Source organism: Chiloscyllium punctatum, chromosome 20, assembly GCF_047496795.1.
Source record: "Chiloscyllium punctatum isolate Juve2018m chromosome 20, sChiPun1.3, whole genome shotgun sequence".
Lineage (NCBI taxonomy): Eukaryota > Metazoa > Chordata > Chondrichthyes > Orectolobiformes > Hemiscylliidae > Chiloscyllium > Chiloscyllium punctatum.
The window spans coordinates 32,057,679-32,082,552 of NC_092758.1; the positions used below are offsets into that span (position 1 = coordinate 32,057,679).

Consider the following 24,874-nt stretch of genomic DNA (forward strand, 5'->3'; position numbering starts at 1 on the left):
GGTCTTGTCAGCCAATTGTTTCATTTGTTTCCCTTTTATTTCTTCTCTACTGATTCTGTCAGTTTCTCAACCCCCAGCCTTGTCCCACAATTTTCTTTTACTATTCTTGGAGTGCTTTTTGTGTTTTCTGCTGTGAAGGTAGATGCAGAATACTTTTGTCAAGGTACCTGCCACTTCCCATTATTAACTCCCCAGTCTGATCGCCTTTGAAATTAATGCTCATTTTAGCTTTTATTTTCTTTTTGTAAACTTGTAGAAGGTTTTAATGTCTTTATACTTGCTGGTTGTTTTTCCCTTCATATGTCACCAATTTCTCCTTTAGTTTCCAGGAGTTTTTGATTCTTCCAGTCTACCACAGCTTTTCTTTTAACCATTGACTTCCTCAGTTAGCCATGGATAGACTTTCTTTCTCAGTGTTCTTTGTTGAGAGTAATGAAATACCTCTTTTAAAAGTCCATTACTTCTCCACAGTCTTAGTTTTTAAGTCTGATTTTCTCATCTACTTCACCCAAGTCTGTTTTAATCACCTTAAATCACAATAATTAGAAGGGTAAGACTCCAGTTACAGCCTTCCATTCCTCATCCCCAAACTATATTTGAAATTCTACCATGTTATGACCATTCTTAGCAAGAGGAACTTTTACTATGATATTTTTAAATGACCATATCTCTTTGAATACTGCCAGGTCAAAAATATTGTTCTAAGAAAATGCTTGAAACAGAATGACATGGAATGATACCTGACAGGCAATGTTCTAGGCATCACTGTCACCATCCCTGGTTATGTCCTGTTACACCAGCAGGCCAGAACCAATAGAGATGGCCCCACAATAGTATAACGTGGGAAGACGTTGTTGTGAGAGTCCGATACATCAACCCGGACACAGTGACATATTGTGGGCAAGGAACCACCTGATTACAATGTGCATCACCGCTACCACCACTGCCATCTCAAAAACACACACAGGCACAGACACAGACACCCCTTCCCCTACCCCCCGCCCACCCTGACTGAATGAGACAGTGTTTGAATAGAGAGACAGCAGTTCAAGGCTGGACATCTTTAAGGTGCTGTGGGCCATTAGCAGTGGCTGAATTGTACTCCAACATAGCCTGCAACCTCTCAACCTGTCATATCTTCCATTCTACCTTTGCCATCAAGGGGAATCAATCTTGATTTAGTTAAGATTGCAAGAGGGCATGCAGGAGCAGCATCAAACATACGGTGTCATCCTGGTTAAAGCTACCGACAAGCAGAGCTAAGCAATTCAGCAACCATTGGATCAGATCTAAGTTCTGCAGTCCTACTGCAGCTAATTATGAATGGCGGTGAACAGCTGCGTTAGTGGTGATCTTTCAAGAATTGCTGGAGTCAGGGAGGGTTCCAGAGGATTGGAAAATTGCTAACGTGACACCCCTGTTTAAAAAGGGAGTAAGAGCTGAAAATGTGTTGCTGGAAAAGCGCAGCAGGTCAGGCAGCATCCAAGGAACAGGACAATCGATGTTTCGGTCATATGCCCTTCAAGAATGAGGAAAGTGTGTCCAGCAGGCTAAGATAAAAGGTAGGGAGGACGGACTTAGGGGAGGGGAGTTGGTAATGCGATAGGTGGAAGGAGGTCAAGGTGAGGGTGATAGGCCAGAGTGGGGTGGGGGTGGAGAGGTCAGGAAGAAGATTGCAGGTTAGGAAGGCGGTGCTGAGTTCGAGGGATTTGACTGAGACAAGGTGGGGGAAGGGAAATGAGGAAACTGGAGAAATCTGAGTTCATCCCTTGTGGTTGGAGGGTTCCGAGGCTCTTCCTCCAACCGTCGTGTTGCTATGGTCTGCATGTCCTTGGAGTGGGAGGGGGAGTTGAAGTGTTGAGCTACGGGGTGGTTGGGTTGGTTGGTCCGGGTGTCCCAGTGGTGTTCTCTGAAACGTTCCACAAGTAGGCGGCCTTTCTCCCCAATATAGAGGAGGCCACATTGGGTGCAGCAGATGCAATAGATGATGTGTGTGGAGGTGCAGGTGAATTTGTGGCGGTGTCAGTGGAAGGGTACTGGTTGGTACGGCGGGAAAGGAAGAAGCGGAGGGCTTTGAGTCCTTCGTGATGGGGGATGGAGGTGTACAGGGACTGGATGTCCATGGTGAAGATAAGGCGTTGGGGATCGGGGAAGCGAAAATCGTGGAGGGCGTGGGTGGTGTCCCGAACGTAGGTGGGGAGTTCTTGGACTAAGGGGGACAGGACCGTGTCGAGGTATGCACTGACTCCCTCCTTCGACTGATTTAACTGATCCTCACCCTGAACAACTTCTCTTTCCAATCCTCCCACTTCCTCCAAACCAAAGGAGTAGCCATGGGCACCCGCATGGGCCCCAGCTATGCCTGCCTCTTCGTAGGATATGTGGAACAGTCCATCTTCCGCAGCTACACTGGCACCACCTCCGCTACATCGATGACTGTATCGGCGCTGCCTCGCGCTCCCACAAGGAGGTCGAACAGTTCATCCACTTTACCAACACTTTCCACCCCGACCTCAAATTCACCTGGACCATCTCAGACTCCTCTCTCCCCTTCCTAGAACTTTCTATTTCTATCTTGGGCGACCGATTCAACACGGACATTTACTACAAACCGACCGACTCCCACAGCTACCTCGACTACACGTCCTCCCACCCTGCCCCCTGTTAAAACGCCATCCCATATTCCCAATTCCTTCGTCTCCACCGCATCTGGTCCCAGGAGGACCAGTTCCAAAACCGTACAACCCAGATGGCCTCCTTCTTCAAGGACTGCAACTTCCCCCCCAGACGTGGTCGATGATGCCCTCCACTGCATCTCTTCCACTTCCTGCTCCTCCGCCCTTGAGCCCCGTCCCTCCAACCGCCACCAGAACAGAACCCCACTGGTCCTCACCCACCACCCCACCAACCTCCATGTACTGCGTATCATCCGCCGTCATTTCCACCACCTCCAAACGGACCCCACCACCAGGGATATATTTCCTTTCCCTCCCCTATCAGTGTTCCGAAAAGACCACTCCCTCCGTGACTCCCTCGTCAGGTCCACACCCCCCACCAACCCAACCTCCACTCCCGGCACCTTCCCCTGCAACCGCAAGAAATGCAAAACTTGCGCCCACACCTCCCCGCTTACTTCCCTCCAAGGCCCCAAGGGACACTTCCATATCCACCACAAATTCACCTGCACCTCCACACACATCATCTATTGCATCTGCTGCACCCGATGTGGCCTCCTCTGTATTGGGGAGACAGGCCGCCTACTTGTGGAACGTTTCAGAGAACACCTCTGGGACACCCTGAGCAACCAACCCAACCACCCCGTGGCTCAACATTTCAACTCCCCCTCCCACTCCACCAAGGACAGACAGGTCCTTGGATGACTCCATCGCCAGACCATAGCAACACGACGGTTGGAGGAAGAGCGCCTCATCTTCCGCCTAGGAACCCTCCAACCACAAGGGATGAACTCCGATTTCTCCAGTTTCCTCATTTCCCCTCCCCCCACCTTGTCTCAGTCAAATCCCTTGAACTCAGCACCACCTTCCTAACCTGCAATCTTCTTCCTGACCTCTCCGCCCCCACCCCTCTCCGGCCTATCACCCTCACCTTGACCTTCTTCCACCTATCACATTTCCAACTCCCCTCCCCAAAGTCCGTCCTCCCTACCTTTTATCTTAGCCTGCTGGACACACTTTCCTCATTCCTGAAGAAGGGCATATGCCTGAAATATCGATTCTCCTGTTCCTTGGATGCTGACCTGCTGCGCTTTTCCAGCAACACATTTTCAGCTCTGATCTCCAGCATCTGCAGTCCTCAGTTTCTCCTAAAAAGGGAGTAAGGCAAAAAAACCAGAAAATTACAGGCAATTAGCCTAACCTTGATTGTGGGTAAGATTTTGGAGTCTGCTGTGAAGAATGAAATGTCTGAATACTTGGAAGTGTAGGGTAAAATTGAGCAAAGTCAGTATGGTCTCATCAAGGAGAGGTCATGCCTGACAAATCTGCTGGAGTCCTTTGAGGAAGTAATGAGTAGGCTGGACCAAGGAGAGCCAATGAATGTTATGTACCTGGATTTCAGGAGGTCTTTGGCAAGGTGCTGCACAAGAGGCTACTGAATAAGATAAGGGTCCATGGTGTTAAGAGGCAAGGAGCTAGCATGTATAGAAGATTGGCTGTCTGGCAGAGAGTCGGGATAAAAGGGTCTTTCTCAAGATGACACCGGTGACAAGTGATGTTCTGCAAGGGTCAGTGTTGGGACCACAACTCTTCACTTTAAACATTAATGATCTAGATGAAGAAACTGAAGACATTCTGGATAGGTTTGCAGACGATGCAAAGATAGGTAGAAGGACAGGTAGTATTGAGGAGGCAGGGAGGCTAAAGAAGAATATGGAAAGGTTAAGAGAGCGGTAAAGAAGTGGCAGATGGAGTGGCAAAGTGAGATTATGCACTTTGGTAAGAAGAGTATAAACAAGGACTAATTTCTAAACTGGGACAAAATTCAGAAGTCTGAAGTGCAAAGAGATTTGGGAGTTCTCGTCCAGGATTCTCTCAAGGTAAATTTGCAGGTTGAGTCAGTAGTTAAGAAGGTAAATGCAATGTTGGCATTTATTTTGAGAGGACTTGAATATAAAAACAGGGCTGTACTTCTGAGGCTCTATAAGACTCTGTTCAGACCACATTTGGAGTACTGTGTGCAGTTTAACAACTGCATTATCTGGACTAATGTGAAAGTACGAGTAAAAGCATGACTGAACTTAACGGTGATGTCATCATTTTTAAAAAGTATTTTTTATAAATTTCAATTTCTGAGCTGGCTTTAAAAAGATTTTGTTGCAAAAAATAAAGGTATTGATGTTTATAACTGGCTTACCAGCTGCCAATTATGTCCGTTTTAATGGAGAAATAAAATGTGTAAGCAACATTGATGCTCTCTGTTAGGCTTGGTACAATTAATAAATAATGAACTCTTAACGGTAATTTTTTGTTACTTTATTAGGATTGAGGTTTATACATACTTATGAGTGGTGTCTGTTCCTCTTCTGCTATACCAATAGTAAACTCTTACTTGCATTTAAAAATAGGTTGTCTTTTTGTTACGCATACCGAGATTGGCAGTCATTTTAAGAAGTATTTGTTTCCGATTCTGTTTAACTTTGTTGTTGAAGCAAAGCTTTAGAACGGATCATTGGTTCAGTACTGTAGTGCTGTATTTATGCCACTGAGCTAATTGTCCAAAGAACATGAGTTTAAATCCCCTAATGAAAGCTTGAACTCAATAGCTTGAACTGAAATCTCAAGAAAAATCCACTCTTTGTTTGACGATAAGTGACCATGATATTTAATTGCTACCAAACAATTTGAACTTGCATCTGGCACTATCTTGGAGAGAGAAGTTTGGAAGAAGAATCATACCAGTCTCAAAAAGTTAACTATGATTCCCGCTCCACAGATCTTGCCAGAACTACTCAGCTTCTCCAGCATTCTTTGCATTTGTTTCAGATTTCCAGCTTCACAGTATTTTGCTTTTATTGAATTTGCATCTTATCTTTAACATTCAAAAAGAGAAGTTGCTAGAAAAGCTCAACAGGCCTGGCAGTATCGATGGAGAAAAATCAGTTATAAAGTTTCAGGTTTGGTTACCAGACCTGAACTGTTAACTCTGATAATTTTGCACAAGTCTGTCAGACCAGTAGAGTTTTTCCAGCAACTGCTCTTTTTGTCCCTGTTTTACAGTATCTGCAGTTCTTTCGGTTTTTATCTTTAACGAGTTATCTTTAACTTATCTTTAAGCCGAGTCATTAAATAGAAATTAACACTGGCTTACATAAGTGGATATTAAAACATGAGGTTTGACCTTGTGCAGATTTTGAGGAGCATTTTAAAAGAGAAAAGAGAGAAACTGAGGTGTGGACGTTCAGGAACAAATTTTTAGAGTTAAGTGTCTAGGCAGCTGAAGGCACTTCTGGCAACTGTGGAGTGATTCAACAATAATTATGAGAATTTTAAAATTGAGTCACTGTAGGCTAATGCAATTGGTGAACGTGTCGTTTTGTGAGTGAGGACACAGGCAGCAGAGATTCCTAAGAGCTCAAGTTTATGAAGGATGCAGAAAGTTTTGTTGAGTCCAGAAATAGCGAAGGCCTGGAGATAGAAGTAAAAACTCAACTGGTTCACCAATATTCTTTAGTAACCACTTTGCCTTTAGGGAAGGATACCTACCTTCTTACCCTATCTAATGGCCAGGGCATTCTAATAACACCTGTTAATTTTGTAAAATTCAGTCACGGGATGAAGGCATCATTGCCCATCCCTAATTTCCCAGAGGGCAGTTAAGGGTCAACCACATTGCTGTGGGTCTAAAGTCACATGTGGACCAGGCCCGGGAAGGATGGAATATTTCCTTCCCTAAAGGAGAATATGGATTCATGGTCATCATTAGACTCTTCCACGTTTCTTTTTTTTAAAGATCAAATTCCACCATCTGCCGTGGTGGGATTCGAACCCAGGTCACCCGAACACTATCTGGGTCTCTGGATTAACAGTCCAGTGATAATTCTACTAAGCCATTGCCTCCCATAACTCCTTTCTTCCTTTTGTCAAGGCCCAGCAAATCAGACAAATCAGGACAACTAGTGGTCAGTAATAGGTGCTCAAATTCAACAGTCGTTGATTGACAAATATCTAGGTTGAGGCTAGTTAAGAGTAACATAATATTTATTGTTAGGCATACTGACAAAAGGTAGGAAGTTCTGTTCCACAAAGTTTGGTGTTAGGGCCACTGTTTTTTATTTATGTAAATGATTTCAATTTGAACTCTGGAATTTGAGGTATAGATTTAATAAATGTGGACACTCCTAGATTGGAGGGGTGCAACTAATATGAAGAAAAATTGCAATAAAATTAAGAATGATACTAAACTTGCAAAAGGGGCAAGTAAAATTTAGAATACCTAAGTATGAGATGGGCACCTTGGTAGGAAAGTTACTGCTTTGAAAATAAATGTCTCATTATGGTGGGGGAGCAGAAGGATGTGGGGTACATATTCACAAGTCATTAAGATTATGTTAATAAGGCCAATAAAATATAACAAGGTACTGTGGTTTATTTCGATTGGAATAAATTGAAAAGCTAAGAGGTTAACTTAAGCTTGTAGTCTAACCAAACTTTTTTATACCTAAATATTGGGCTCCATAGCATAGTATAGAGGCACAAGAGAAAAATAATTTGGGATGTCTTATTGAGACTTTTAAAACTATGGAAGGATTTATTAGTATAAACAGTGTAGATGTTTTTGTTTGCTGGTGAGCCCTGAAGGTCCTACAAGAGTTATTGGGAATGTAGTCAAAGGGAAATTAAGAAACAAACTTGTAAGGAGATCTCAGCTATCTGTAAGGATAATGGGGTAGTTATGGTCGGGGGTTTTAACTTTCCAAACATAGACTGGGACTGCCATAGTGTTAAGGGTTTAGATGGAGAGGAATTTGTTAAATGTGTGCAAGAAGATTTTCTGATTCAGAATGTGGGTGTACCTACTAGAGAAGGTGCAAAACCTGACCTACTCTTGGGAAATAAGGCAGGGTAGGTGACTGAGGTGTCAGTGGGGGAGCACTTTGGGGCCAGCGACCATAATTCTATTAGATTTAAAATAGTGATGGAAAAGAATAGACCAGATCTAAAAGTTCTAAATTGGAGAAAGGTCAATTTTGATGGTATTAGGCAAGAACTGTCAAAAGCTGATTGGGGGCAGATGTTCGCAGGTAAAGGGACAGCTAGAAAATGGGAAGCCTTCAGAAATGAAATAACGAGAATCCAGAGAAAGTATATTCCTGTTAGGGTGAAAAGAAAGGCTGGTAGATACAGGGAATGCTGGATGACTAAAGAGATTGAGGGTTTGGTTAAGAAAAAGAAGGAAGCGTATGTCAGGTAGACAAGATAGATCGAGTAAATCCTTAGAGTATAAAGGCAGTAGGAGTCTACTGAAGAGGGAAATGAGGAGGGCAAAAAGGGGACATGAGACAGCTTTGGCAAATAGAATTAAGGAGAATCCAAATGGTTTTTACAAATACATTAAGGACAAAATGGTAACTAGGGAGAGAATAGGCCCCTCAAAGATCAGCAAGGTGGCCTTTGTGTGGAGCTGCAGAAAATGGGTGAGATACTAAATGAGTATTTCGCATCAATATTTACTATGGAAAAGGATATGGAAGATATAGAATGTAGGGAAATAGATGGTGACATCTTGCAAACTGTTCATATTACAGAGGAGGAAGTGCTGGATGTCTTGAAACGCATAAAAGTGGATAAATCCTCAGGGCCTGATCGGGTATACACTAGAACTCTGTGGGAAGCTAGAGAAGTGATTGCAGGGCCTCTTGCTGAGATATTTGTACCATCGATAGTCACAGGTGAGGTGCCGGAAGACTGGAGGTTGGCTAACGTGGTACCACTGTTTAAGAAGGGTGGTAAGGACAAGCCAGGGAACTATAGACCAGTGAGCCTGACGTCGGTGGTTGGCAAGTTGTTGGAGGGAATCCTGATGGACAGGATGTATGTGTATTTGGAAAGGCAAGGACTGATTAGGGATAGTCAACATGTCTTTGTGCATGGGAAATCGTGTCTCACACATTTGATTGAGTTTTTTGAAAAAGTAACAAAGAGGATTGATGAGGGCAGAACGGTAGATGTGATCTATATTTACTTCAGTAAGGCGTTCGACAAGGTTCCCCATGGGAGACTAGTTAGCAAGGTTAGATATCACAGAATACAGGGGGAACTAGCCATTTGGATGCAGAACACAGACGGTGGTGGTGGTGGGTTGCTTTTCAGACTGGAGACCTGTGACCAGTGGAGTGCCACAAGGATTGGTGCTGGGTCCTCTACTTTTTGTCATTTACATAAATGATTTGGATGCGAGCATTAGAGGTACAGTTAGTAAGTTTGCAGATGACACCAAAATTGGAGATGTAGTGGACAGCGAAGAAGGTTACCTCAGATTACATCAGGATCTTGATCAGATGGGCCAATGGGCTGAGAAGTGGCAAATAGAGTTTAATTCCGATAAATGCGCTGTGCTGCATTTTGGGAAAGCAAATCTTAGCAGGACTTATATACTTAATGGTAAGGTCCGAGGGAGTTTGCTGAACAAAGAGACCTTGGAGTACAGGTTCATAGCTCCTTGAAAGTGGAGTTGCAGGTAGATAGGATAGTGAAGAAGGCGTTTGGTATGCTTTCCTTTATTGGTCAGAGTATTGAGTTGGGAGGTCATGTTGCAGCTGTACAAGACATTGGTTAGGCCACTGTTGGAACATTGTGCGCAATTCTGGTCTCCTTCCTATTGGAAACTTGAAAGGGTTCAGAAAAGGTTTACAAGGATGTTGCCAGGGTTGGAGGATTTGAGCTACCGGGAGAGGCTGAACAGGCTGGGACTGTTTACCCTGGAGCGTTGGAGGCTGAGGAGTGACCTTATATAGGTTTACAAAATTGTGAGGGACATGGATATGTTAAATAGACAGACAATGTCTTTTCCCTGGGGTTGGGGGAGTCCAGAACTAGAGGGCATAGGTTTAGGGTGAGAGGGGAAATATATAAAAGAGACTTAAGGGGCAATGTTTTCAAGCAGAGAGTGGTACGTGTATGGAATTAACTACCAGAGGAAATGGTGGAGGCTGGTACAATTGCAACATTTAAAAGGCATTTGGATGGGTATATGAATAGGAAGGGTTTGGAGGGATATGGGTCAGGTGCTGGCAGGTGGGACTAGATTGGGTTGGGATATCTGGTCAGCATGCACGGATTGGACCAAAAGGTCTGTTTCCATGCTGTACAACTCTCTGACTCTGAGAGACTAGAAGATAAACATGTATGACCATTACTAAAAGATCCATTGGATTTCAGGAGAAGTGTCTTTTTTTCAGAGATTGATTAGAATGTGGAATCCTCTATCACTAGGCATAGTTGAAGTGATTAGCAGGATGCATTTATAAGAAAGCTAGACAACTACATGAGGAAGAATGGTGCAGAAGACTAAATTGATGGAATTAGATGAAGACGGGCTTATGTGCAAGGAAACATTGTGAGCTAAAGGTCTCTTATCTATGTTGCAAATGCTGTGTAATAAAAGTAAGTCAAAACCTTTCAGCAATATAATTAACATTAAATGTACCCTTATTGAAATTTACAGTATTCACAAAATGTGATTATTGTTCGATATAAGCAATTCAAATATTACATTGAAAGCTTTCTGTGTTTCAGTGGGCTAAATCTTGCACCAGTTGCACGTCTGAGAAGCACTTGGGAAAAACTGCCAAGCAAATATGAGAAGTTACTTCGGGACCTTCAAGATCTCTTTGACCCTTCAAGGAACATGGCAAAATATAGAAACGTTCTCAGTAGCCAGAGTCTGCAGCCACCCATCATTCCACTGTTCCCAGTGGTCAAAAAAGATCTCACTTTCCTGCACGAAGGTATTCAATTATTAAAGTAGAAGCTGCTCATGCAGATAATTCAGAGAGCACAGTCACTGTTTAAGTGTTCAACTCTTGCAGTTGTATCTTGGTGATCATTGTTTGGAGTTCCCATTATTCTTCAGGTAACAAGTACTTATCTTGCCGCTGTATTGCTTTGTATGGTGAAGAAAACACTAGATTACAAGACATAAGTTCAATTACAATTGACAGAACAGTTGGCAAAAATAACAGAGTGGGCAGGCATATTTAAATGTGTTGAACAGCCTTTTGATAGTTAAATGCATCAAAATAGATTCCATTTTTAAGCAAACTGAGCAGTTGTTTGTCTTAGTAAGTGACCCTTGGCAAGCTTTTATTTGTGTTAGCTGTACAGACTTTGACTTTAAAAATAGGGTAAAGTTTAAACTAATCACAATATTGTCTATCCGTTAACTCTGAAAACCGAAAAGACGTAAAAACAAATTTAGGTCTTGTCAGCAGCGAACCCAAACAGATCTATTGTGACACTGTATACAGGTCCTTTAGAAAAATACTTTGTTTGATGCGAACAGACCTGCCTAGACCTAAATGTGAAGTTTGTTTTCCCCAAAGGGCCAAACTTGGTGTCCACAAGTCTATTCCGTTGAAAAGAAACTTCATATTTGCGTCTGTGAATTTGTTTTCCTTGGGGTCTGACAGACCCAAACAGACTATGGTTGACTCAAAAACCTTTGGAACTTTGGATTCAAAATAGATTTTGTTCATCAGAATAGGTTTTGTCCTTCAAAATCACTTCTGAAGAAGCGTTTCACCAGGTTTGAAACGTTTAATTCTGTTTCTTTTATCAAAGGTATTGCCCGACCTGCTGAGTTTTTCCAGCATTCTCTTTGTTTCAGATTTTCAGCATCCACAGTACTTTGCTTTTATTCAAGAGCAGGGTGTGCTTTGGCTGATGGCCCACCTTATTGCTCATAATTTTAAGATAATTGATTAAAATTTTGTACATAATTTTGTGTACCCACAATTTAACAAAATGAGGAGCGTGACAATAGAGCCAGTTAACACCACCTCTTAGTGTGAATCTCTTTCCAATGTAGCTAATGTGATTAATCTGCAAATTTTAGCAATTGCACATTCATAGCACTGGCTATGAGAATTACTGCTTTCTTTAACATTCATAAAACTGTTCCTTAATATTCATGATACTGGATTCCAACAATATCATCTCTTAAGACATTCACATATGTAACCATGAGAATTACCAACTCTTTTAATAGTGTTGACCCTGTACCGTAAAAAATATACTTGTGCATTAAAACTGGAGTTAATGGCAAATGTATGTTTTTCTGACTGTTAGTTGCAGCCAATGATATAAATTTTTTGATTGCCTTGTTCTGGTGACAGATGCTGACCACATTTCCATGGTTTTTAGAAACTGCTGTTTGATTTATTGGCTACATTTTTACCTGAAACCTGATAGAAAATGTCACCATGGAAATATAGCAGCAGCGACCAAAGCTGACATGTTATGTCTCCTTAATACAGTAGTGCAATGTAATGTATTTGAATTATTGTCACATTCAACAATGACAGCACTTACTTTTGACAACTGCTGTATTTTATGTATTCTGAGTAAAATTAAAAACTCTACCTTTGAATACAACATAATTTTTCACTCTGTTACATTATAAGGAAATGATTCCAAAGTTGAAGGTTTAGCAAACTTTGAAAAACTACGGATGATTGCCAAGGAGATTCGACATGTTGTCCGTATGACTTCTGTAAACATGGATCCTGCTGTAATGTTCAGAAATAGGTTAGTAATCGTCAAGAAATGTGGCATCATTAATGCATAACTGTCTTTGTCATGAGAATTGTATTCTGCTGAAATGTGGAAGATGATTCCTGTTGCATTTTTATGTTAATATCATGTTTTATTTGCATATTCCTCTAGCTGGTGCAAAATCTTTTAAATGCATTGAAGCGATCTGTTTCTGTTTAGTACCCATTTGTTACCCATCCTAATTGCCCTTGAATTGAGTGGTTTTTGAGACTATTTCAGAGGGGAGTTAAAAGTCAACCACATTTCCTTGGGTCTGGAGACACTTATAGACCAGACCAAGTAAAAACAGTGTTAGGACCTATAAAAGTTAGCTTTTGTATTTAAGAATTATTTATTTTTGTGCTGGTTACAATATGCTTTGCCAGTAGACTTTTTATTTGTCATTTCAATGTCAGTTTGATGCACAGATTTTCCCCTTTTTTGCTCAAATAATGCCAACAAATTATTAATTCCATGTTTACAACATGCTTACATTTGAAATCAAACTGCTGGTAAGAAGAGTATGTGTTACTGAGTGTGCAGTATCCAGCTCTAGTTACAATGAACTGCGCACTGCTCATGGAAGCTTCTGGATGCAATTCAGAACAGGATTGGGCTTGACTGATAGCCCATGTGGCATACACTAATTATCTGAACGCAACCCAGAAAAATGGCATCCTCCCTAAACTATGGCAGTTTAGCTAATTTTCCGAGCCAGAACCCAGCAAGAGCCTTGATTTAAGGAGATTCGAATAGAAACTGGTAGAACCTCCCAGTATGTAAATTAGGTGAAATTCCATTGTTAACAATGGAAAAGTTTGTGGATTGTTTACTTGGTTAGACAGTAAATTCACAGAGCATGAATTATGTTGTTTAATCCCACAGAGGCAACCTGCTGTTACTACTTTGAATTTGATAACTCAAGTATTTGGGCTGATTCATTCAGATTTTAAATGTCAGGTGGTCTTAGCAATTAATGAGAATTTTAAAAAATTACTTTTAATTAATGGCAAATTTGTTCAAGGGCAAGGCATCACATAAGATCAGAGAAAATAAACAGGAATCCGGTCTAACAATATTCGCTGCAGTGAGTGGTGCTCTAAAGAGCTTGCTAATCAGCAAAGCCTGACAGAAAAAAAGAAAATGAGCAGTAACGTCTTTCTATCCTGCTATGCTTTGTTTCATATTTACTGATCAAGTACTCTGAACTAAGCAATTTTAGGTCAATTAAATAATAGAAATCTATGAAAAAAATAGGTAAAACAATCTAGTAATACTGTGCATTATGAAGCAAGTCACAGTAGGAGAACCTCTGTTCTGGTGCTTTACAGAAAAGTAGCAAAACAAATTTTCTCAATTCAGAACAACTGTATCCTCCATTTTTGCATTATGGTTTATCCAATTTAAGTAGAACAATGCAATTTTACATATCCGTTTCTGACAATAATTTTTAGTGAAGCTAGAACACTTATGCAAGTATGAAGTCTTTAGAGAAAGACAATGTGGTTGGTTGTGACCTCCTTGCTCTTTTATTGATTTTGCTATTTTTTTCCCCATCCTGTTGATGGAATTACTCTGGCAGTGGAGGCAAGGTATTTTTATCAGTTTGAGATGCTGTTTCCAAATCCACTTATAAAGGGGCTTCTCCTATATCCCCAACCATGACTGAAGTATGGAACAAGATGAACATTGCCATTTTCATTCTTTGTGTGTACTTGTGTTTGTTTTCTTATCAATATTCCTTCCTTCCTTGACTGAAGGTATAGAATCTTTCCAAACTCTATTTCCTCTCTGACATTTTGAGTAAATGATGAATTAGTCGAGTGCTAGTAGAGTTCTTGTTAATACAGGATGCTGGTGAGGAGAATTGGTTTGACTGCAATAGAGATTTAATCAGTGTAGAGAGTAATTAAGTCAGTGGTCTCCACTGATGCCTCATTATAATGTCATCACATGCTGTGAAAGAAAAAAAAATTGCTATATCCCAAAATGAATCTGGGAAAAATCCTAAAATCAATTAAACGTTGTCCCATTCCACTAATAATACAAAACAGAGGCCATGAAGTTCTGAGACAAGAGCAGGAAATGCTAGAAACATTTTAAGTAGGTCAGGCAGCATCAACATGGGGAACAAACTGGGTATGGGACATCCATCAGATTCTCTTAATTTTGTGTAAAAGTGCTTCCCCCTGCCCACTGCATGCAAAGTACCCACTTTCTTAAAACACATACATTGAAAATTAGCATGTGAAATGTGTGAACTGTCAGAGAGATGATGCAAACTTTATATGATCTTCAACACCTGTCCTTCCTGACTCAAGTTGAAGTAGGCAAGCTTATTTAGCACAACATCTGCACATAATCTAATAAGCAGAAGATTTGGCACTCTTGTAATCTTACTTTCTTGTCACAACTGAAAGCTGACTCTCCCTTCCTTTGCAATCTCATCGAGCAAAGATGGATTTTTTTCCTGAACCAACTGTTTGAAAAATGGTTCAACTTCAAAAACATTTAACGTACCACATTTCTCATTTACAATTTGAAAGGGGATGTGCTTCTATTTTTGAGTTTTTAAAAAATTTATATTTCAAAAGTACTGATTAAAAGCATTTGAAAGTATATATTTTGCTTTAAAAGCCTTGGGATGCTGTCTGAGGAACCAGTGTTCCTCAGTTATTGGCAGGGTTCTGTTGGTCTGCCTTTAGAGTTTCAGCAAGAATCTGGGAGAACTCTCGATATTTGGGGCTACTATCATCCCACCCAGGTGACATTTCAAGGTTCTTTCTCATTTCGTACTATAGGTGGCCATTCAGTATTCAAAATCTGTTATCCCAATTTATAATATAAGAAGAGAAGGGTCATAGAATCATACATCATAGAAACAGGCTCTTCAGTCCACCACGTCTATGCTGACCAACATACGTAAAGTACAGAGGAACCTAGATTATCCAAAGGACACAGGCGGGAAGTATTTCGTTAGGTTAATCGAATACCAGATGACATAGTTTAGCTAAGCATCGAGACTTTGCAATCTTACTGGATAATCCAAAATTTGGAAAATCGAATTTTGGATAATCGAAGCTCCTCTATACACTAATCCCATTTACCTGCACTTGGTCCATAAGTGCTCATCCAGATGGTTCTTAAATGTTACCAGAGTACCTGTCTTCATCACCCTCTCAAGCCGTACCATATTTCCATATTTCTACGACCTTCTGGATAGAAAAAAAAAGTTTCTCAGATCTCCTCCTAACCACTTACTCCTCACCTTAAATTTATGCCCTCTGGTCTTAGATATGTGTACAGAAAGTGAGGACTGCAGATGCTGGAGATCAGAATGGAGAGCATGGTGCTGGAAAAGCACAGCAGGTCAGGCAGCATCTGAGGAGCAGGAAAATCGGCATTTCTGGCATAAGCCCTTCCTGATGAAGGGCTCCTGCCCGAGATGTCGATTTTCCTGCTCCCCAGATGCTGCCTGACCTGCTGTGCTTTTCCAGCACCACACTCTTGACTTTTCGACATGTGTGCCACAGAGGAAAAGATTGCCATGATCTATTCTATCTATGCCTGTCATAATTTGTATGCCTCGCTCAGGTTGCCCCTCAGCCTCCTCTGCTTGAAGGAAAACAACCCGAGCCTATTCGATCTCTCCTCGTAATTGAGAGTTCCTATCCCAGGCAAAATTCTGGTGTATTCCCTCTGCACACTCTCTAGTGCAATCGCATCCTTCCAAAAGTGTGATGCCCAGAACTTCACAAAGTCTTCTATTTATGGCCCAACCATTGTTTTATAAAGCTGCAGCAACTTCCTTGCTCCTATATTCTACGCCCCCGCTAATGAAGACCAGCATCCTATCTGCCTGCCCTGACACCTTCAGGGATCTGTGAGCTGACAAACCAAGGGCCCTTTGTTCCTCAGTTCTCCCTAGTGATCTACCATTCATTTTGTCTCTCCTTTCCTTATTAGAGCTTTCAAAATGCATCACCTAGCATTTATCAGGATTAAATTCCATCTGCCATTGCTGTGCCCTATTTACCAGCAGATCAATATCAGACTTCAGTCCGGGACTATTTTCCTTGCTATCAACGTTTTCCTTGCAGATCTATTTTCATCTGCAAACTTAGTAATTATACTTCCTACATTCACATCCAAATCATTAATGTACGCAAGAGTAAGCAAGAGTCCTAGCACCATTTCCTGTTGTTTGCTGCTTCCAATAAAAAAAGTCCCTCCAGCAATACCCTTTGCTTCCTATTTGTAAGCTCGTTTTGGATCATGTTTACCAACTTGCCTTGGATCCCATGGGCTGCTATCATTTGGACCAGCCTTCTATGTGGAACCTTGTCAAAGACCTTACCCTCAGTTTGCACTCCCCTCGTCAATATATTTAATCACCTTTTCAAAAACTCAAATTAGTCATACAGGATCTCTCTTTAACAAAACTGTGCTGATTATCCCTGATCCATCCCTATCTTTCGAAGTGTTGATTAATCCTGTCCATCTGTAATTTTCCTGCTGTCCTTTTTTGAACAAAGGAACCACATTAGCTATCTTCCAGGTATCTGGCACTTCATGTATGGTCAGTAAACTATTAAATTTCTCTGGCCGAGCTCCAGTAATCTCCTCGCATAGCAGTTTGGAATACGTTTCATCAGGTGCTGGGGACCTTTGTGCCTGCTAAAACATCGAATACTTCTTCCTTAATCTTAGTATCACAACTGAAATTCCTGGCTACAGTCTCCTCTGTTAATACAGATGAGAAGCATTCATTTTTAAGACTTGCTCCATGCACAGAATACCCTTTAGGTCTCTAATAGGTCTCCCTCTTTCCTTAGTAATCCCCTTAGTCTTAATATACTTATAAAAGACTTTTGGGTTTTCCTTGATCCTGTCTGCCAAAGACATTTGCAGCCCCTCTTCGCCCTCCTTATTTCTTTTTTTAAGTTAACCTATACATTCTCTATACTTTGAAGGGGCTCCCTTGTTTTTAATGATGTGTACCTGGTATATGCTTCTCTTTTTATCAAACCCTTGGCATCCCTTGTCATCCAGAATTCCCTGAACTTGCTGCCCTTACCCTTCATTCTTATAGAAACACACTAACTCTTCTCGCAATGCTACTTATTTAAAATATAAAATCCCACTTCCAATTCTTGAAATTGGTCTTCCCCTAAGTTAGACACTTAGCTCATGCATATCCTTATCCCTTTCCATAATGGCTTTGAATTTTCCAGTGTTTTTTGTCACTATTCCTAAAATGCTCCTCCACTGAAACTTCAGCCACTGTTCTGGCTATGGTCCTTCAGATTAGGTCCCCCACTGCCCCATCTCCAGTAAGACTGTGTACTTGCGCAACAAGCTCTCCTGGATATACTTTAACATTCCATCTGTCTGATCCATTCACACTAGGGCAATCCCAGTTAATGTTAGCAAAGTTGAAATCCCTACAACTGTAACCCTGTTTCTCTTGCACCTTCTTGTGATTTGCCTACATATGTGCTGCTCTATCTCTGTATGACTGTTGGTAGGCCTGTAGTTTAATCACAGCAAAGTAACTGTCCCTTTTTTTATTTCTAAGCTCTATCCTCATGGCTTCATTTGAAGACACTCCTATGACATCCTCCCTAATTACTACAGTGATGGTTTTCTTTATCAAAAATGCAATGCCCCCAACCTTCCTTAATCCCACCCCGTGCCCCACTTTCACTATTACAGCTGAAACTATTATACTTTAGAATGTTAAGCTGTCAGTCCTGTCCTTCCTTTGACCATATCTTAGTGATTAGATCAATATCATATTTCCATGTGCTGATCAATGCTGTAACTACTTCTGCCTTACCAATCAAATTATTTGCATTGGAATAGATACAGTTTAGTTTTATGGACCTTCATATGTCTTGTCCTGCCCATGTCTTCTCTGCCTACTGGACTGTCCTAACATTTCATCTACATCTGATGGGAGTTTGCTCCTGACTTTGCATCTCTTCTGTGCCTCATTCTCCTGCCAAATTATTAATACTAAATCCTCTCAAACAACACAACAAACCTCCCACAAGGTTACTGGACCTATTCTGGTTCTGGGCAACGCGTCCAGCTTCTACAAATCCTACCTACCCCAGAAGCTGTCACACTGATCCAAACATCTAAAGCACTCCATCCTACACTATCCCTTTAGTCACGCGTTCATCTGGCCAATCTTTCTATTCCTGTACTCAGTAGTACATGGCATTGGAAGTAATTTGGATATTGCAACCATAATCTTCCTCTTTAATAGAGTCATGGAGGTGTACAGCACAGAAAAAGACCCTTCAGCCCAACTCATCCTTATTGACCAGAGATCCTAATCTAATCTCGTCCCATTTGCCAACATTTGGAACATAGCCCTCTAAAAGCTTCCTATTCATACACCCATCCAGATGCCTTTTAAATGTTGTAATTGTACCAGCCTCCACCACTTCCTCTGGCAGCTCATTCCATATGTGCACCACCCCTTGCATGAAAAAGTTGCCTGTAAGGCCCCTTTTAAGTCTTTCCCTCTCACTTTAAACCTATGCCCTCTAGTTTTGGACTTCCCTATCCTGGGGAAAAGACCTTAACTATTCACTCTATCCATGCTCTTCGTGATTTTATAAACTTTTATTAGGTTACCCCTTCAGCCTTCAACACTCCAGGGAAAATACCCCCAGCCTCTCCCAATAGCTTAAGACCTCCAACCCTAGCAACATCCTTGTAAATCTTTTCTGAACCCTTTCAAGTTCAACAATGTCTCTCCGATAGCAGGGAGACCAAATTGGACACAGTATTCCAAAAGTGGCCTAACCATTGTCCTGTACAGCCGCTACATGACCTCCCACCTCCTATATTCAATGCACCAAACGCCGCCTTCACTATCCTGTCAATCTGAGACTCCACTTTCAAGGAACTATAAACCTGCACTCCAAGGTCTCTTTGTTCAGCAACACTCCCCAGGAACTTTCCATTAAATGTATAAGTCCTGCCCTGATTTACTGTACCAAAATGTAGCACCTCACATTTATCTAGGTTAAGGTCCATGTGCAACTCCTTGGCTCATTGGCCCATCTGATCAAGGTCCCATTGTATTCTGAGGTAACCTCCTTCACTGGAGAAAGTGAGGACTGCAGTTGCTGGAGATCAGAGCTGAAGATGTGTTGCTGGAAAAGCGCAGCAGGTCAGGCAGCATCCAAGGAACAGGAGAATCGACGTTTCGGGCATAAGCCCTTCTTCGGGCTTATGCCCGAAACGTCGATTCTCCTGTTCCTTGGATGCTGCCTGACCTGCTGCGCTTTTCCAGCAACACATTTTCAGCTCTGATCTCCAGCAACTGCAGTCCTCACTTTCTCCTTGAAGATTTTAACCTACTGCGAATCCTCTGAGAAGGTTGCCTTCCTTTAAGAAGCTCTCTTCCCCCCTCTACAATTCCTGAAGAAGGGTTTATGCCCGAAACGTCGATTCTCCTGTTCCTTGGATGCTGACTGACCTGCTGCGCTTTTCCAGCAACACATTTTCAGCTCTAACCTCCTTCACTGTCCACTACACCAACAATTTTGGTGTCTACTATCTAAATTGCTGTTGAAGAACCTCATTTCTTTGCCATGTCACTGGTACTGAAATATACCATGACTGCTGGCTGTTTACTCTCTCCCTTCAGACACCCTGACCCTGGCATCAAGGAGGCAATGATAGTCTTGTTTGCTGCCAAAGAATCGCCCATTAGTTCCCCTTACAATCTAGTCCCCTATCACTAAAGCTCTCCCAGTCTTTTTCCTCCACTGGTGTGCAACAGACCCAACCATGGTGTCACAAACTTGGTTCTTGATGCTTTCTCCAAGAGGTCATCACACCACTCCAGCATTATCCAACATGATCCATCTATTTGAGATGGGGATGGCCACAGAGGACTCCTGCACTATCTACAGGCATCGGCTAGTCTTTCTGAATGTTTTTCTCCCTGTGTAGTGAGTCGGGAATCCTATAAACTATGCAAGCACCTAAATGAGAGGCACCATAAATGGGACATTTACTCCCTTCTTTGATTATATTTAGATTTTGTGTTTATGAATGAAATGTACTTCCACTTTAATGAAGTAGCTTTAAACGTGAGGGCTAGAAAATTATTCTAAAAATAAAAGTCAATTTTGGGGCTAGAAAATGCATTAGCAGAATCTGAAGTGGTCTACAATCCCTTCTTAATCCTGTGTTATTTCTTTCAGTGTTCTTTCAGAAGCTATGAAAATAGACGGTTCATAAGATTTTTGTGAAGCTATGCTTAACATTCAGGGCTCAATATGGGATTTTCTTTTTAATCATCTCCCAATAAACAATCGTAAAACACAGCTTTTTATCTTGAACAAAACAGGGTTATGACTTCTCACAAATACATGCCACGTCATATCGACAGTAAGTTTTTGGTGTTTTTTATTTAAAAACAAGACCACACAATTAATGCAAATTTCAGATCCTTTTGGTTTGATAATGTGACTTGTGATGCTACTTTCATATCCCTCCCTGTTACTTTATATGACATTCTACCCCCTTATCCTCATGATCTTCTGAACTGCATTGTCTTTTCCACCTTTCTTTCTGAATACATGCTTCAATGTTCATGGCTCTCACTTACAGGAAGAAGAGATGGAGGAGTTTGGGGTAAGTAATTTGTGCACAGGTGCTGAGGTCTTGGCACATAACAGCTCTGTATCTCCTCACAACTGCCTGCACCTTAAAAACAGCATGCTTCACGTAACCTAATATCCACTGTCCCCTTAGTCCAGTATTGCTGTTTGCAGAATGTATTTCTCAACCTTGCAAAAGTTAAGTTGTTATACATCAGAAAATTGCATGCATTTCTTTACAAGCTATTTACAGTAAATTTGTAAAATTCTAAAGCTGCTCTGAGTTTTGTTGTAGATGTCTTGGAAGTGTTTTATTCTCAATAATATTCATGATGAACAATTAGAGCCCTACAAGTTCCAGGCACTCTTTGCATCTGGCATTTTCAGATTAGGTCCAGCACAATTAAGTAAAAGTAAAACTTTTGCTACATACCACCAGCCAATTATTTTAATATCACCTCTTACCTTAGCTACCCTGCCTTGGATTTCAATCTGAAATTGCTATTTAAAGCCAGTTAATGTTAAATTAAAGGAGCATATTGACAAGGTCATATGCTGAAAATGTTTATAAACAGTTGAACAACATAAATGAGAGCTTGCATTTATATATGGCTTTGAGTTTACAGATGAAATGAGAGGGGATGATTTTGCACTGTATTTGGAATGATTGGTTGTAGGAGATTGGGGTATGACTAGGGCATAGAGAGATTTAACCATGCAAGCTAAGCATTTAAATAGAAGGTATGCAGGAGGAACAGCAGGTGAGAAGTTAAAGTGATGAAACATGATGTAATTTCAAATAAAAATAGAGGATTTGTGGATTGGCTGATGTTTATGAGGGTGGTGTTGAAGGGCCATTTGAGTGCATTGAGTTATTATATCTAAAGGTGACAAGGCTTTAATGAGACTCTCAGACAAGGGACAGAGCTGTGTGATGCTGCAGGGGCAGTAGACAGTCATTGGGAGGAACTGGACACTGAGCCAGAACTCAGAAGGAGAACTAAATGTGAAAACATGTACCACAGATAAGTTATGCTGGAATTGTATAAAACACTAGTTCAGCCACAGTTGAAGTAATATGCGGGGTTCTGGTCAACCTGCTATAGGAAAGGTTACACTCGAGAATACACAAATATGTAATGATGTTGCCTGCACTGGAGAACTTTAGTTTTGAGGAAAGGTTGGATAAACTATATTGTTGGTCTCTTGGAAACTGAGGAGACAGTTGTCAATAAAGTGAACCCAAAGACACTTTTTACCTTGCCTGATGAGTCTATAACCAGAGGGACTCAATTTAGGGGTAGAGTTAGGAGTTTTAGAGGAGTTTTGAAAGGTTTGTTTTCTGCTCATAATGCTGGGGATGTGAACCTCAATGCCTGAAAGAGTAGAGGAGGAAGAATCCCTCTGTATTTAAAAGGTGTATGAATGTGCATTTGAAGTGTTGTACCCTTCAAATTTACATTGAAGAGAGGCATTTAACTTAAATTTTTTTTAACTAAAATTGGGGAAGGGATACAAAAGAATACTTCCACACTTTGGTTACAATATATGCTTTATTTTCTTCTCTGAGAGAAGAGTCAGTTTGATTGTGATTAAATACTGGTACTAGAAAAAAGGACGCTTATTTATGATTTTTCCAGGATATTCTAAAGTGCAATACGAACAATGGTTTACTCTTGAAGTTGAATTTCAATTAGTGTGCATCTAAACCTAACACAGAATTCACACATAACAAGGTCCAAAATACTACCTTACCTTTATATAGTGTAAGTAAGATGCTTAACAAAATGATATCAATAAATAATGACCTATGTTAGCTCATCACTGCCCTACCAATTCCAAACATCACATATTTAAAAGCTAAACTATAAAGTAGGAAAAGAGCACAGGTAATCTAAAGCTTGATCTGAGATATTTTTCAGAAACCTCTTTAAAGTAACACAAAGACAGTTGAGGGAGGGAATGCTGGAACTTTGAGCATAAATAGCTAAAGTATCACCTCCCAATGGTGGAACAATTAAAATGAATATGCAGGAGGACACATTTGGATGGACACAGAAAATGGTGAATTGGCAAGTTGGTGGAGGTACAGAGATGGAAAGGACTGAGGTTGCTGAAAAAGTTGAGAACACAAATGAGAATTCTAATATTGAACCTTGGAATTTGGAACCAGTCGAGTTCAGCAAGAACAGAGGTGATGGATCAGTAAAAATTGGAGGAAGTTAAGATATGAGTAGCAGACGTTCAGCAAAGTACTTTGCTGTGTTGTAACATCTAAGCTTATGAACCAAGAGCTGGAAAGTGAAATTTGGCTGAATGGCTAATTCTTTGTTGACATAGGCATGATGAACAGAATGATCTCCTTCCATGCTAAATACATTTAGAACTCGGTCTTTAGCAAATGAATCTGTAATTTGGCTACTTCAGCAAATTAATGAATGAATAATTTCTGTTTTTATTGTGTAAGCGGAGGAAAGTTGAATTCATCCTTTTAAAAAAAAAAGTTTTTAATATAACTTCTGTCGTTTCTAATACAAAATCTGGGAGCTCACAATATGACATTGTTAAAACTTCTCAAGTATCAATTTAGATTACGTGCTCAAATCTATAGCTTAGTGTGAACCAATATGCATGATAGGGCAGTCAGTTTCCTTGGGGATGTATTATTATTCTTGATTTAACCACAGTTTGTGTACTAATTGGTTTAGCAACTAAACGAAAGCTTGCCTCCTGTTAATTAGCATTCAGTGTTCTAGCTTTGTAAATCTTGTTTCTTGCGACTAGGCAGAATTTTGCTCTAGTTGAAGTCTTAAGACCATCAAGATTTTGATCTCATTCTCAACATTCCTATTGTATTTTTCCTTTCTCCATTATTAATGAGGGCATGAAATATTGATAAAGTGACAACAGCTGCCATTAACTAACACCCTTTCTCCACTCATTCACTGCATGTACTATTTCTTTAAATCCGTGCCTGCATTTGGCTGTACTTTGATTTGTCTTTCTCCCCTGGGGGCAGGTCATTAAGTCAAGGCAGCACAAATTCCAACATGCTAGACTCAGTGCAAGGTGGGGGCCACAAGAAGCGAGTGCGCCGGAGCTCTCTGCTCAATGCCAAGAAGCTGTACGAGGATGCCCAGATGGCTCGGAAGGTGAAGCAGTATCTCTCAAACTTACATGTTGAGATTGATGAAGAGAAAATCCAAATCATGTCACTTCAGTGTGAGCCTGCCTACAGCACATGTGAGTGAACTACAGAGATTTTATTCTGGTGCATTTTAAGAAGCATCTAAGAATTTATTTCCCTTGCAGACTTTTATTTAAAGAATGAATGAGTCAGATTTTAACTGAAAATAATTGTGAACTAATGATGCTTGCTGTTGTTTATGCACAAATGACACAGCAACATCAAGTAACCACAGCTGGAAAGTTAAATCAAGGAAACAAGACATTTTCTGCCCATGTTCCTCCGCTCTGCTGTAAACTCTATAAAATTCATATCTTGCTGTTTGCCTTACCACTGAAATGATTAAGCACAGTGAAGTTGCTGTGTTTATGTGGCAGGTGTGAAAACTGGCCGCAAATTTTCAGTCTTGTCATTCCAGCTTTAAGTGCCTTTTAACAAAGTAGAGGTGTAATTATTTCACCAATCTCTGGCACTGAAAATGAATTGTTATCAGTGTAGAATGTTGTTCTGACCAACTTCAATACTTAGAGATTTTAAAATGTTTTTGGAAAAAAGCTTTTGCTATACCTTAATCTAATCTTTCTTTCCCCTTAACATTTCTCCCTATATACCCAATGAGGCATTGAATTCACCAATTCAAAATTAACTCCCTTTTCAGTATTTGTGGGCTGTTAGTTTCATAGTCCTTCGACATGATTGGCTGAGAAGACACATAATTGCTTGTTCTGTTTATCTTGCTGTAAAAAAGCTAAGCCTTATGCTGGACATTTACCAACCCTAAGAAGAGC

General features: G+C 40.8%; 1 protein-coding gene across 15 annotated transcripts in view; it reads left to right on the forward strand.

The window, feature by feature from the left end:
* Positions 1 to 24,874, forward strand: part of LOC140492006 (rap guanine nucleotide exchange factor 6-like) — a 391,645-nt gene that overhangs the window by 332,137 nt on the left and 34,634 nt on the right. For 13 of the 15 annotated variants that reach the window (XM_072590612.1, XM_072590596.1, XM_072590598.1 and 10 more), the window contains 4 exons: positions 10,254 to 10,465; positions 12,140 to 12,263; positions 20,910 to 20,933; positions 23,919 to 24,142. In XM_072590612.1, the coding sequence (XP_072446713.1) occupies positions 10,254 to 10,465; positions 12,140 to 12,263; positions 20,910 to 20,933; positions 23,919 to 24,142 (584 nt within the window). The remainder of the gene's footprint in view (positions 1 to 10,253; positions 10,466 to 12,139; positions 12,264 to 20,909; positions 20,934 to 23,918; positions 24,143 to 24,874) is intronic. The other 2 variants (XM_072590599.1, XM_072590600.1) reach the window with 1 other exon arrangement.